This window comes from Bactrocera dorsalis, chromosome 6, assembly GCF_023373825.1.
Source record: "Bactrocera dorsalis isolate Fly_Bdor chromosome 6, ASM2337382v1, whole genome shotgun sequence".
In the NCBI taxonomy this organism is placed as follows: domain Eukaryota; kingdom Metazoa; phylum Arthropoda; class Insecta; order Diptera; family Tephritidae; genus Bactrocera; species Bactrocera dorsalis.
Window position 1 is genome coordinate 17,912,319 of NC_064308.1, and position 11,643 is coordinate 17,923,961.

Below are 11,643 nucleotides of genomic sequence, written 5' to 3' on the forward strand. Positions count from 1 at the left end.
CACATACTACACAGACACTTCGTAGAGTGCAATATGCTTTCGTGTGTCCATACTCTTGGCAGTTTGTACATTGTACTGGACCATTTCTCTTGTGTGGTTCCTCAACGGTGATTCTGCGATGGAGAAGATATTTTAAATTGTAAATCGAGTGTATTTCCTTTTTCTTTAATTTTTTAGAATCTGGCATCAATTCTATTTTGAACATAGGTTGTGGGACTTTGTTCCTGTTAAAAATATTTACTACTGATTTAATGCTAAAACCACCTTCTTCTAGTGCTTCTTTAACGTCGTTAGAGTCTACCGAAGACTCTATACCTTTTATTACAACAACTAGGCCTTTTGAGCTCTTCAGTTGGTAAGAGTAGTAATTCTTTTTATTATCTGATAGGAATTTTACAATATCCATGAAACTTTTTTCAGTGTATGTTTGAATTTTAGTTTCATCTATGTTACCTTTTTTCAAAGGCACAATGTGAAAATTGTTTGTGTCTATTATATTGCTCAATTTGGAAACAAGCGCATTTGAGCTACGCTCACGCAAATAGATTGGAGGGGGTTTGGCATTCACGACCGTGGTGGTACCCTTTGCTTCGTCGTTAGGCTCTTTGCTTAATAAGGCAAATCTGTTGCCATTAAGAATTTCTGGCTTTTTACTGTTTGGTGTGCCTGCTTGAAATTTTTTGGTATTGACCGCTGTTTTAATAGGACTCAATTTCCTTTTTACATTAATGTAGCGATCAATACCAGTCTGAACTGATGGCCCTTTTTTGCTTGGTACATTCTCACCTTGCATTTTCTTTTCCTTCGCTGTCCGGGTGCTTGCTGGTACCTGCATAGTGGCTGCTGTCAGTGGATTTGTTGTTGCCCGATTGCTGTTTACTGCTGCTTCTGCTGACTGCGCTTGCTTAGTCTCTCTTTCATCTGATCGCTGCGATGACTCATCATCGCCGTTACGTTTGTTTTTGCCAGGCGTTGTTTTTGTTGCCTCGACAAAGCTAAAGTAGGCATTTAAGGAATGCCTACGGTTTTGCATGTGAGGCTGCGAAGGACTCATTATTGTTTGTTATTTTTTGTTTTGTCTTTTGTTTTTATATATTTGTTTGGTGCACTGTTTATTATTAAAAGTTTGTGTGCACTGTTTTTTATTTGTTTGTTTATTTTTATTTGGTATTATTGTTTGTTTACTTTTTGCAAAAATCAGAATCACGGAGCGAATTCAAAAACACGTCCGTACACTTTGAACACTGATATGCAACTGTAATTTTTTGTACAAAGGAACCTGGATACCAAGCTTCAGCAAGATATTTGAATTTTTACTCAAGTTACTGCATGACCGGAAGAACGGAGGGACAGACAGACAGTCACCCTGATTTCAACTGTTCTCGTCATCCTGATCATTTATACAATACATGTATGTATATGTATAAATAACATTATATGTAGTATATCTCTAACTACTATAATAATCTGTAGCAACAGGTTGCAAGAGTATAAAAATGTTGCGAATGATTGAAACTTCCGTTATTCGATGGAATCGTGAATAACAATCAAATTTGGTATATGCTTGACTTCAGTATATTAAACGACACAACTTAGTTTTATTGCTATAATTTAGTTCGCATTAGTTTGTATTAAAATCATCTTCAAATGAGATATGTACATATGTATGTGTGATACGTGATTAACTGGATCGCAGAAATTAAATTTAATATTATACGAGTATTGGGCTGGTATGTTGAGTTAATGTGGAAAAATCAATCAAAAGATCGGAATTCACTATTTTAGGGATTTGAAGTTTCGGCCTAGTTTAAAACCAATTCCATTCTAATTCAGCGTTACCCCATATAATTTTTAAGAAAACGTGTCCATTACAATTATAGTATTACTATTTTAATGAAACTAAAATATCACACCTGAAAGATTTAAATACAGATGTATAGACAGAAATCATTTAATATGGTATTTTGAGGGCAGAAAAATTTTTTTGAAGCAATTTTATATATAAATATATATACATAATATTAACATTGTGACATATTCGGCATAAAATTGGGTAGAATAACGAAAATTATTTTAAGTTGTACATGACAGTTGGGGGTAGTATTGCTCGTGTTTACCTATTTTTGCCAATACTACATACAATTAACATACCACTGACTAATAAAATGCTCTCAGGGTTTCATTAAGGTACCTCACATACAAACACCGAACATAGGGAGTAAACTCAACCTCGTTCCAAAATCCTGATATTAGTTATTAGTGGGCTAGCTCAAGTTTTCACCCAATGTTATCCATTTTGGGCATTGGGTTATGAATTAAGCACGCTCTCTTATTTTCATTGAGTTAACTCACATATTGACCGATATATGCGATATAAAGTCACCCAGAAGTTCGACCACTTTTATATTAGGTATATGGGGGCTAAGGGAAGTATAAACCGGATTCCACCCATTTTTGACACACAGACAAACTTCAAGTATATATCTCACAGTTTGACCGACATTTTCGTTCAAAGTCAACTATTAGTCCCATATTTTCGGAACCTAGAGGCTTCAACGTCTAGGGCTTTATGGGCTACACCCATTATTTCAAAATTCGTACCCCAAATGTGCCCCTTCAACAGCGATCCCCTGTGATAAATTACAGTTCAATATCTTAATAACTAGTTATGGAACTTTATTTGTTTTAGTTTTTGGGCGGGAAGTAGTCCGACTACGCCTATCTTCAAACTCATCCCCATTCATTAAAGTACCTAAATTTTTACTCAAGGTACAGTTTGCGCAGGTAGACACATGGGCGGACAGACAGTGACTCGATTAGTTTTAGGTGATGCAAGTAATCTTCCGCAACACCTTTCTCTTGAAAACTCGGTAACATCTAGAAATCATATGTTATTATTGTCCATTCCTCTGCACCATATAGCAGGACGGGAATAATGAGTGACTTATAGAGTTTGGTCTTTATTTATCGAGAGAGGATTTTACTCTTCAATTGCATGCTCAGTCCGAAGTAGCACCTGTTGGCAAGAGTTATTTGGCGTTGGATTTCGAGGCTGACATTGTTCATAATTTCGTCAATTTTGCTTCAATCGACTTTAGATAGATTACATTAATTTAAGAAAAAATACAAAAAAAATTTAAACTTTACTCCTTAAAATGAGGTAGAAAAGTTGTTGCGCTTAAGAAACTCGCATTGTGAAATACTTGTAATTATGCCATAATTTGCCATTAAATCTTCGCTGTGATCAAACATCAGTTATGATAAAATTATGGATGTCCCTGTTTAAGCGAAAAAACCTAGTATAGTGGCGGTGTTGTACTTGTATTACGTAGTGAGAACTTAAGCTTTGAATTGTTTGTTTTTTTTTGCCTGTGATAAAGGCTTAGATCCTCAAGAATCATTCCTTAAGTAGTTTATGTGGATAACTAAACATCAATCACCTTGTAAGAGCTATACGATCGCGGAACAACGAGCTCATTAAAGTTAGTTAGCAGAGGAATCTTTATCTCGCAAACTTTTAAAACAATTTTGCACTTTCAAATTGTAAAAATTCCGAACTTTCAAGAGTATATAAATGAGTGGGCTTTCATTAACGTTAGTAAAGTGCTATTGCTTTAATTTATTTAATGTATTCATACAATTAGCATTCAATTCAGTTTATGTAATACTTTTTGCAAATTCTCAAAGTATTGTACAGCATATTCATTCATATTAGTACATACATAAATACATATAGATATATGTATATGTAAAATGTGCATAAATCTATTATAGAATTGAATGGGTAACTTCGGTTTTTGTTGGGAGCCACTTGACGGAAGAATTGCATTTTGTTAATAAGTAAAGAAAAATAAATGCAGCATAGCCGACAACGAAACTTAATATGTTACACATAGCAAATATGTAGAAAATTAGTTTAAGTATAGATATAAAGTCAGGAGGAAATGATGAGACGTATGTATGTATACGGTAAAACTGGTGCATCCCTTCACATTACGGTGTCCATTACTTCCCTAGTTGATTGTGTTTCGGCAAGCGCCGCCTGAAATTTCAGTTTTAGCTCTAAATGTGAGGATCTAGCGTAAACAAGCGCTTTATTTTCATTTAAAACCGCACATAAATCATGTGTATATAGCATATATATTGCATTGCATTCTTTGATATTTTGAATTAAAGAAATAAACCTACAACCTTGGAAAAATTCTATTCACTCTGCAAAAAAAGTTCGAATAATTTTTTCTTAAACGCATTCTCACATTCTCTTAAATATTATAGGCAGTCAAAATTATACTCGTACATCAAATGACCTTAGCATTCATACAAGTAATTTACACTAACACTATACAATAAAAATCACGTGTCACGTTGTTTGTTTGCGATGGACTCCTAAACTACTGAACCGGTTTTAATGAAATTTTTAACATTGTGTGCAGTTTGGTCCAACTTGAAAGATAGGATAGTTTATAACTCTCCTTATAGTCGCATTATTTATTTATTGCAAATTATTTGTTTATTATTAGCAAAGAGCTATCCACCAGTTGGTGGCGCTAACAGCGGTATTGAGTGCGGTATGTTACAGTAGATGGCGCTACAAACATTAAAAACATTAAATGAAAATGCGTTGTTTGAAGTTTATATTATTTGTGGTAAAGTTATACGAGTCTATGACTTCCAAAAAAAAATAAAAATTGGGCGGGGCGAAGTTCGCCGGGTCAGCTAGTAAATATTATAAATTTGATGCATAACTTTAACTGCGTAAACTTTTAAACCATTGTTTGTATGAAAAAAATGATTCGGACCATTTTTGTGGAGCGGAAAATTTCGCATTGCAATTATAATTTTTCCATCGTTGTAGATTAGTTTGTTTTAGAAATAAAAATATTATTTGTAAAAGATCAAAAATCCCGTAAAAAATATATGGGAAAAGTAATTTGGTAATTTGGCACGGTTTAAATTGAAAATAAAGAACTTGTTTAAATTGGATCCCTCTCTTTAGGACAAAGACGGAAACTTCAGGGAAGGCGTATTAAAAAAAAAATTAATTTGGGAAATAACGAATACCCTACTTCACATGAACGTTAAAAATATCATAGTGCTACTATGTACTCATATCTTCATATACATGCATAAAGTCATATTTACACTTGTATGGTTTTTATTTTATTTGCATTTAATAATCTACATACAGATTTATTGTAGGAATTATTTGTAATCGTCCTTTTCGAATTAATGTAATGTAATCATGTAAGAAACATTGTTTTATTTACACTACTTTGTACGAGTATATACATAAAAGGCTCGATACACAAATAAATACATTTACATACGTGTACACACATATTACATATGTGAATAGTTATAGTGCATAAAATTTATATTTATACAAGGGGTTTTTGCCTGGTTGCGAGACTGCGTTGCAGGTATATACCATTTTTAAATTATTTTGTTTATTTCTAACAAAATTCTAAACTTAAAAAATATAGAATGTTGGCTCATGCAAATTATAGTATTTCTCTACTTCATTTATCAGTTTGTACAACTTGATATCAAAATGTTTTGCTTCACAGGAGCCTTATCTTCATTTTACTACATTTTATACCATGTTCAGACCGACGCTTAATCACACGATTTCGGCTGTTGATTATCCCACTAATCTTAAAAATTTATCAAGATTTCGCCATTCAAAAATGACAGTTCCAAATCACTTCACTGAAATGATTTGAAACTGATCCACGCTAAATCTCTCTGTGCGACTCTGATTTTGCGCAATCTACTTGTCAGCACGGGATATCTGTTACATTGCCACAGCTGATTTAGACACTACGAAGGGAAAAAAAGAAAACAAACAATTGTTTTTAAAGCAATGAATCTAGTTTCACCTCGAAATCGACTTAACAAATGAAAAAATGCATCCATTATTTCTATTATATGGAAAATATTAAAAAAAATACAGCTTTTATTACAAAATACTATATGACAATCTTTTCTTTTGATAAATATTAAGCGATGTGAATTCTTGAATGACAATAACAGCTGTTTTTTGATCTTTCTAACGGCAGTGAGAACACTGTTAGGTTATAAAATGCTTAAATGTAATCTAATCTTTTAAATTTTCAGTCTGAACATGGTATTAGGTTCTTTTGAGCTTCATTTTTGTGAAATCGCCACATCTAATTGGTATTTCAGTGCGTGACATATGTAATGGGAAATACATATGAAGTGCAAAATCTGTTCGAACTGGATGTCAAAAAATATAAACAAAGAGAGACATGTTTCATTTGGTATTGTATATTTTGCTCAAACTTTTCAGAATTTACTCACCCTTATTAGTGTGTTGCAGCCAGAGATAATGAGATGTCCAACTCCTCTCTCACTGGAAGTGAGAGAACACTTGCTAAACGTCAAAACCACCTAAACTTTGACAGTTGACTGGATTGAGGAGGTTTTGACGTTTAGCAATTGGAAACGAGCGATGGCCAGACTGAAATCTTACTAAAAAATATGAAAACGGAGGGATTTGTTGCATCGTTCAAGGCCACTTATAAAAAATGTTAAGCAATGAAAATTAAATAAATTTATGAAATTTAAAAGTATTTGATGAAACGTTTTGTAATGTGATGCATCATGGTATTATTTTCAATGGAAATTTATTAAAAACATTTATTGATTAAGAGCTAAAAAGCTTAAATTCTTTTATTGGGTATTGAAAGTTCAAAAGTCAATTGTTCTAATATACTTTAAAAAGATTTAAATAGTTTCTTCATATAATAAATAACCACTATATAGTAGTTTTTATTCGTACTAAATGTTGGGTGTTTTAATTTAAAATGCCCAAAAATTTTTATTTTGTTCGATCTGGCCATAATGGAAAATGTTATAAAAAACGCTTATTTTGAGGCGCTCTCACACTGGAATAAGTTGGGCATCCCATTATCCCTGGTTGCAGCCATCGTTTGAAAAGCTTCGCTACTCCCGTAGCATTTCATTTTGCTATTGCTACCGCTCTCACTTTGACGGGAGCCATAGAAGAGCAGAGCACATACTTTTACATTGTTCTGCTATGGCTCTGTAATGCAAGGCATACACGCACCAATTATTGCACCAATTTCATCGAATTGTACAACTGATTGTTACGTATATGGGGCAGTTGAATGAGTTGTTCAAACTGATTGGATGAACATCAAAATTTTTTGATATTTTGTCAAGTTGGTTGTGATAGTTGGATCGTTGGGTTGGTGGTGCGATTTCAAACGTTTTCGCCATTTTATTTCGGCTGTCGAAGAGAGCGCGTTATATATAATAAGTAAAGCAACAACTTCCGAACTCATGTTTAAGCAAAGAAGTGAATATTCAAAATGAAGTTGGCCTCAAAATATTGTATTAAAAGTTGTGTCGTATGTAGCGACAAGGGCAATTTCTAGCCCAACTCAATCAACCAACTAATTGGAGCGTGTATGCCTTCCATAACGGCTCCCCACAAAGTGAGAGCGGTAATTATAGCATAGCAATAATTCTAGAAATTTTGCTGCTACGGAGTAGTAAATGAAAACCCTAGTTGCAGCTTAGCTAAATGTTAAATAACATTACGTTCTGTCTAAATTTAGCATTCTCTGTTGTAAGTTAGTCATGATTTTATTTTTTTTTTAATTTACGCTCGAAAGTCGGTTGAAATGAACATTTTCTGACTATGTTTTTTACAAACCATCCTCATTGGATTCTCTTCAAAGTTCAGGCCAGTTTTTAATTTCAACGGTTTAGTCAGCTATAGCGAACAGACAAAAGCCCAACTTATTTTTATATATAAGATTAGTACATATGTATATATATGCAGACAAGTGCGTGCATACATTACATACACAAATTTATATATTTTCTGTACGAAATAGCCATCTATCAATACAGTTATGTGTATTATGGCATAAGTAGTAAATGGATGAATATAATATATACATATATATAATTGTATTCATACCATACATGTATATAGTATACATAGTATATTTACAAACATATATATACATATTGCAGTTGCAAGTACGGGTTTTGTTGTAAAACATTAATAACAAATAAACAAATGCATTATTTCCCTTGTGTGTGAAATACTGCATTAGAAAAAATATATCGGTTGTGGTATTTGCTATATGTGACGATGAACCATAAATTTTTCCTAAACAACTTAATAAAAAATAACAGTTAAGCCCCCAAATTCAAATTGGTATTGTTTTATAATTAAATATTGTTCATTCCCAAACTCAAGTGCCAGCAAAATCCCCATTCTCCATTGTTTTTTTTTTGTTGCCTTTTGCAGGCGAATAATGCGGAATCCTTGTATGCGCGAGCAACATTAAGCTCAACTTAAAAAAGTCGCAAAGTAATTAATTGAAATATTTATTGCGGTCTCACCCCTGGCAAAGTAATTTTATTTTTGCTACTCCAAGATAAGATTTATACCTCAGCACTTACAAATAACGACCATAAAAAATTTTTAAGTAAGAAATAGTGTGTTGAAGAAATTAAATTTTGAAACGATTATGTGTGGTTTGATTGTATACATTATAGCACATACAAATTTTGTTAAAGTGTTATATGTATATTGAGCATACACATGCTTAAATATCAGATATTTGAAACTCAGGACAATACATCTACAAATAATATATGTGCGTCAGTTAAGTATGGTGACAGCTACAAAGGTTTCTACATCTGTACTGATGTATGGAGAGAAAGTTTACATGGAGTAGTAATTCCTTTCCATTACGCTGCAAACCATGACCGTTGCCAGAAATGGGGTAAACTTCCAGCAAACTTTGAAAAAACTATGACACTATCGGCAATAGTTTGATTTATGAATGTATGTTTGGTAGCTGTCTGGGGAATTACCTTCATAGGTAATGTTTTCCGTATTAAGCAAAAATTTCTCTGTATGTTTGTACTCTTTAAGAATATAATAATATATATCTTGATGTCACAAGAAAACCTAAAGTGTCATTTTTTTTTCATTCGCATATTTTTGTTAAGTGGCCCTTTTATATTCAAAATTAAAAATTTATTAACAAGTGTTAAATGATCGTATAATTGTGGTTACAAACAGTCAATATTGTGCGTATATGGAGGCTCGGTGTTTCCTTACTTAAATCATCCTTGATGTTTTGCTTTGCGCGTACTTCTTGACCATTATCGCTTGGTTTTCGTACGACGACTTTCGGTAAACTATTTCGTTTCTTGTTAAATATTAAGATTATTCAAAACATTTAAGTGTAATAACGCTCCCCTATCTGTTATTATTTCTGATTACAGACCAAGGGAGGATGTGAATTCATTAAGCGCTTTGAGAGAACGTGGCTGCTCGGCTTTAACTATTATAAATTTACTGAATGCGTCGGATATAACTGATGCGTAACAAATTCCGAGCTTGCTTTATATGAATGGATCCATATGACCCAGATGAATACGGTGAAATGGAATTGACTTGATCAAATTAAAATGCTTAGTACTTTCGGCTTTGCCGCAACGTTGTGTCTGTGAACTTTAACGTATTTTCTCATTATTCGATAATACGTTTGTCTCATACGTTGAATTATACAATGCACCACAAATTATGGCTCATTGGATTCTTTACGGAATAAGCGATGATTATGTAGCTTGAATCCAGTCTTTTAGATTTTCTCACATCAAAGTTTGTGAGGAGCTAGTCGCTAGATACTTTCAGAATGACACTTACTGAAACAACTTCTTTTGCAGATTGGTAGGGCACTTGACTTAAAACGCCGGCGTGCTGTAGACGACTACCTTGACGACGTACCCATATAAAATTGTACTGAAGATATTTTAGCGATTGCAGAGCATTCGGTTAAAATTTTTAGTATTTTCCCAATAATTAGAAGTGGAAACTTCCTATCGTCGACCCGAGGTGTACGATTTTTTCCGAAAAAATAAAATTTACCGTTGCAGAGTAAAACCGGATTCTTTAAGAAATTAGAAAACTTTCTATTAGTAATATAAGAGCCTATTCTAATAATAGCGTGCAGTCTTACTTGGAATAATCCATGTGCACTAACAGTTCTGCGCTATTTTTTACGCGATTTTGTTTGTTAATCTGCATTCACTAAATCAAAAGACATATGCACGGTTGAACAAAGTAACCATTAGATGTCACGAATTCGGTAGATTGTATTCTTCAATTCGAATCTGGTGATAGCCTATTCTAAATGATATGTGTAAAAAAAATTTGTTTTATCCACTCTTTCAAAGTCCACGGTATTTGCACATGGTGTTTTCGAACTGCTTGTTTTTTCGAAGCACTTTTGTCAATCTGATTGGGGTATCTCCAAAGCATGCGTTCTGCATCAACCGCCTCTTCAGGCGTCGTAAAACGTTGACTTTAGACCAGCGTTGTCCACGGCCTATGCGCACAATAGCGCACGGACAGTGCCAGACACCTCACACACCAACATGTCGCGAAAAGTGTCTGTGAAAGCACGATTGTGCTACTGTATTCAACTTCGTAGGCAAGCAAAGAAGAATTTTGCGATCAGTTGACGCTAGAATAACCAACACAAGCATACCGTGCACACAGTCATGTTGGACAACACTTCTGTAAACCGACCGATCAATCGGTACGAGCTTTTTTTTTAAATATCAACCAATTGTGTGGGATCCAATGTGAAACAATTTTTACAGTCAAATGCTCATGGAATATTAACTGTATGCTGTGCCACTAATGCACAGTTTCCGATTGAACTCATAATACCATCGATAAACCAAAGATAAAGAGACTGAGCAATTTCTTAACGTCACGTCCTGAACTCTATCAACTGTCAAAGTTTAGGAGGTTTTAACGTTTAGCAATTGGAAACGAAGGACGGCCAGATTGAAATCCTACTAAAAAAAAAGTGGACGGAGGGATTTGTTGGCGTCGTTAAAGACCACTAATAAAAAATGTAAACCAATGAAAATTAAAGACAAATCTAAATGTATGTGATGGAAGGTAATATATTGTGAGATATTATAGTATTGATTTTGAATGGAAAATTATTAAAAACATTTATGTATAAATTGCGCGCTTAAATGCCATCATAAAGTATTGAAAGTCAAAGAGTCAGTTGTTTTAATATATCATAAAAAATATTTGAATAGTCTCTCGATATAAGTATTAAAATAGACTTAAATAGTTTCTCCATATATTAAACAACCACTACATTGTAATTTTGAATCGTAATAAATGATGGGTGATTTAATTTAAATGCCCAAAATTTGTTATTCTGTCCGATTTGGTTATAATGAAAAATGTTATAAGAAACGCTTATTTGGAGCGCCTTCTCAAAAAAAAAAAAAACTGAATTAACCAAACTGAATGGCAAAAAACCACGTTGAACGTTGCAAAAATTAGTCGCTCGAAAATAATAGCGGTTTAATTGCATTTTTTGCTGAGATGCATATTTCAAGTTTCTGTAATCAATACAAACAGCGATCGTATGTCAAAACATTATGAATATGTATTGGGTAGTCAAAAAAGTCTTTTCGTATTTCTGATTAAGCTTCAACTTATTTTTTTATATTTATACTAATAAATAAATAAACAAATATACAAGGTGCGTTCCAAAGTAAACAGGACAGGACAGGTAAAAAAAAACAGAGCAGATA

General features: G+C 33.3%; 1 protein-coding gene across 1 annotated transcript; it reads right to left on the reverse strand.

Annotated features, from left to right (window-relative positions):
* Positions 1-247: 247 nt before the first annotated feature.
* LOC125779682 (uncharacterized) lies at positions 248-10,580 on the reverse strand (the record flags this gene model as incomplete). Its single annotated transcript, XM_049460955.1, has 3 exons — positions 10,566-10,580; positions 9,722-9,817; positions 248-796 (listed from the first exon to the last, which is right to left on the reverse strand). Coding segments are annotated over exons 1-3 (660 nt in total), but the record flags the coding sequence as incomplete, so codon positions are not given.
* Positions 10,581-11,643: the final 1,063 nt, after the last annotated feature.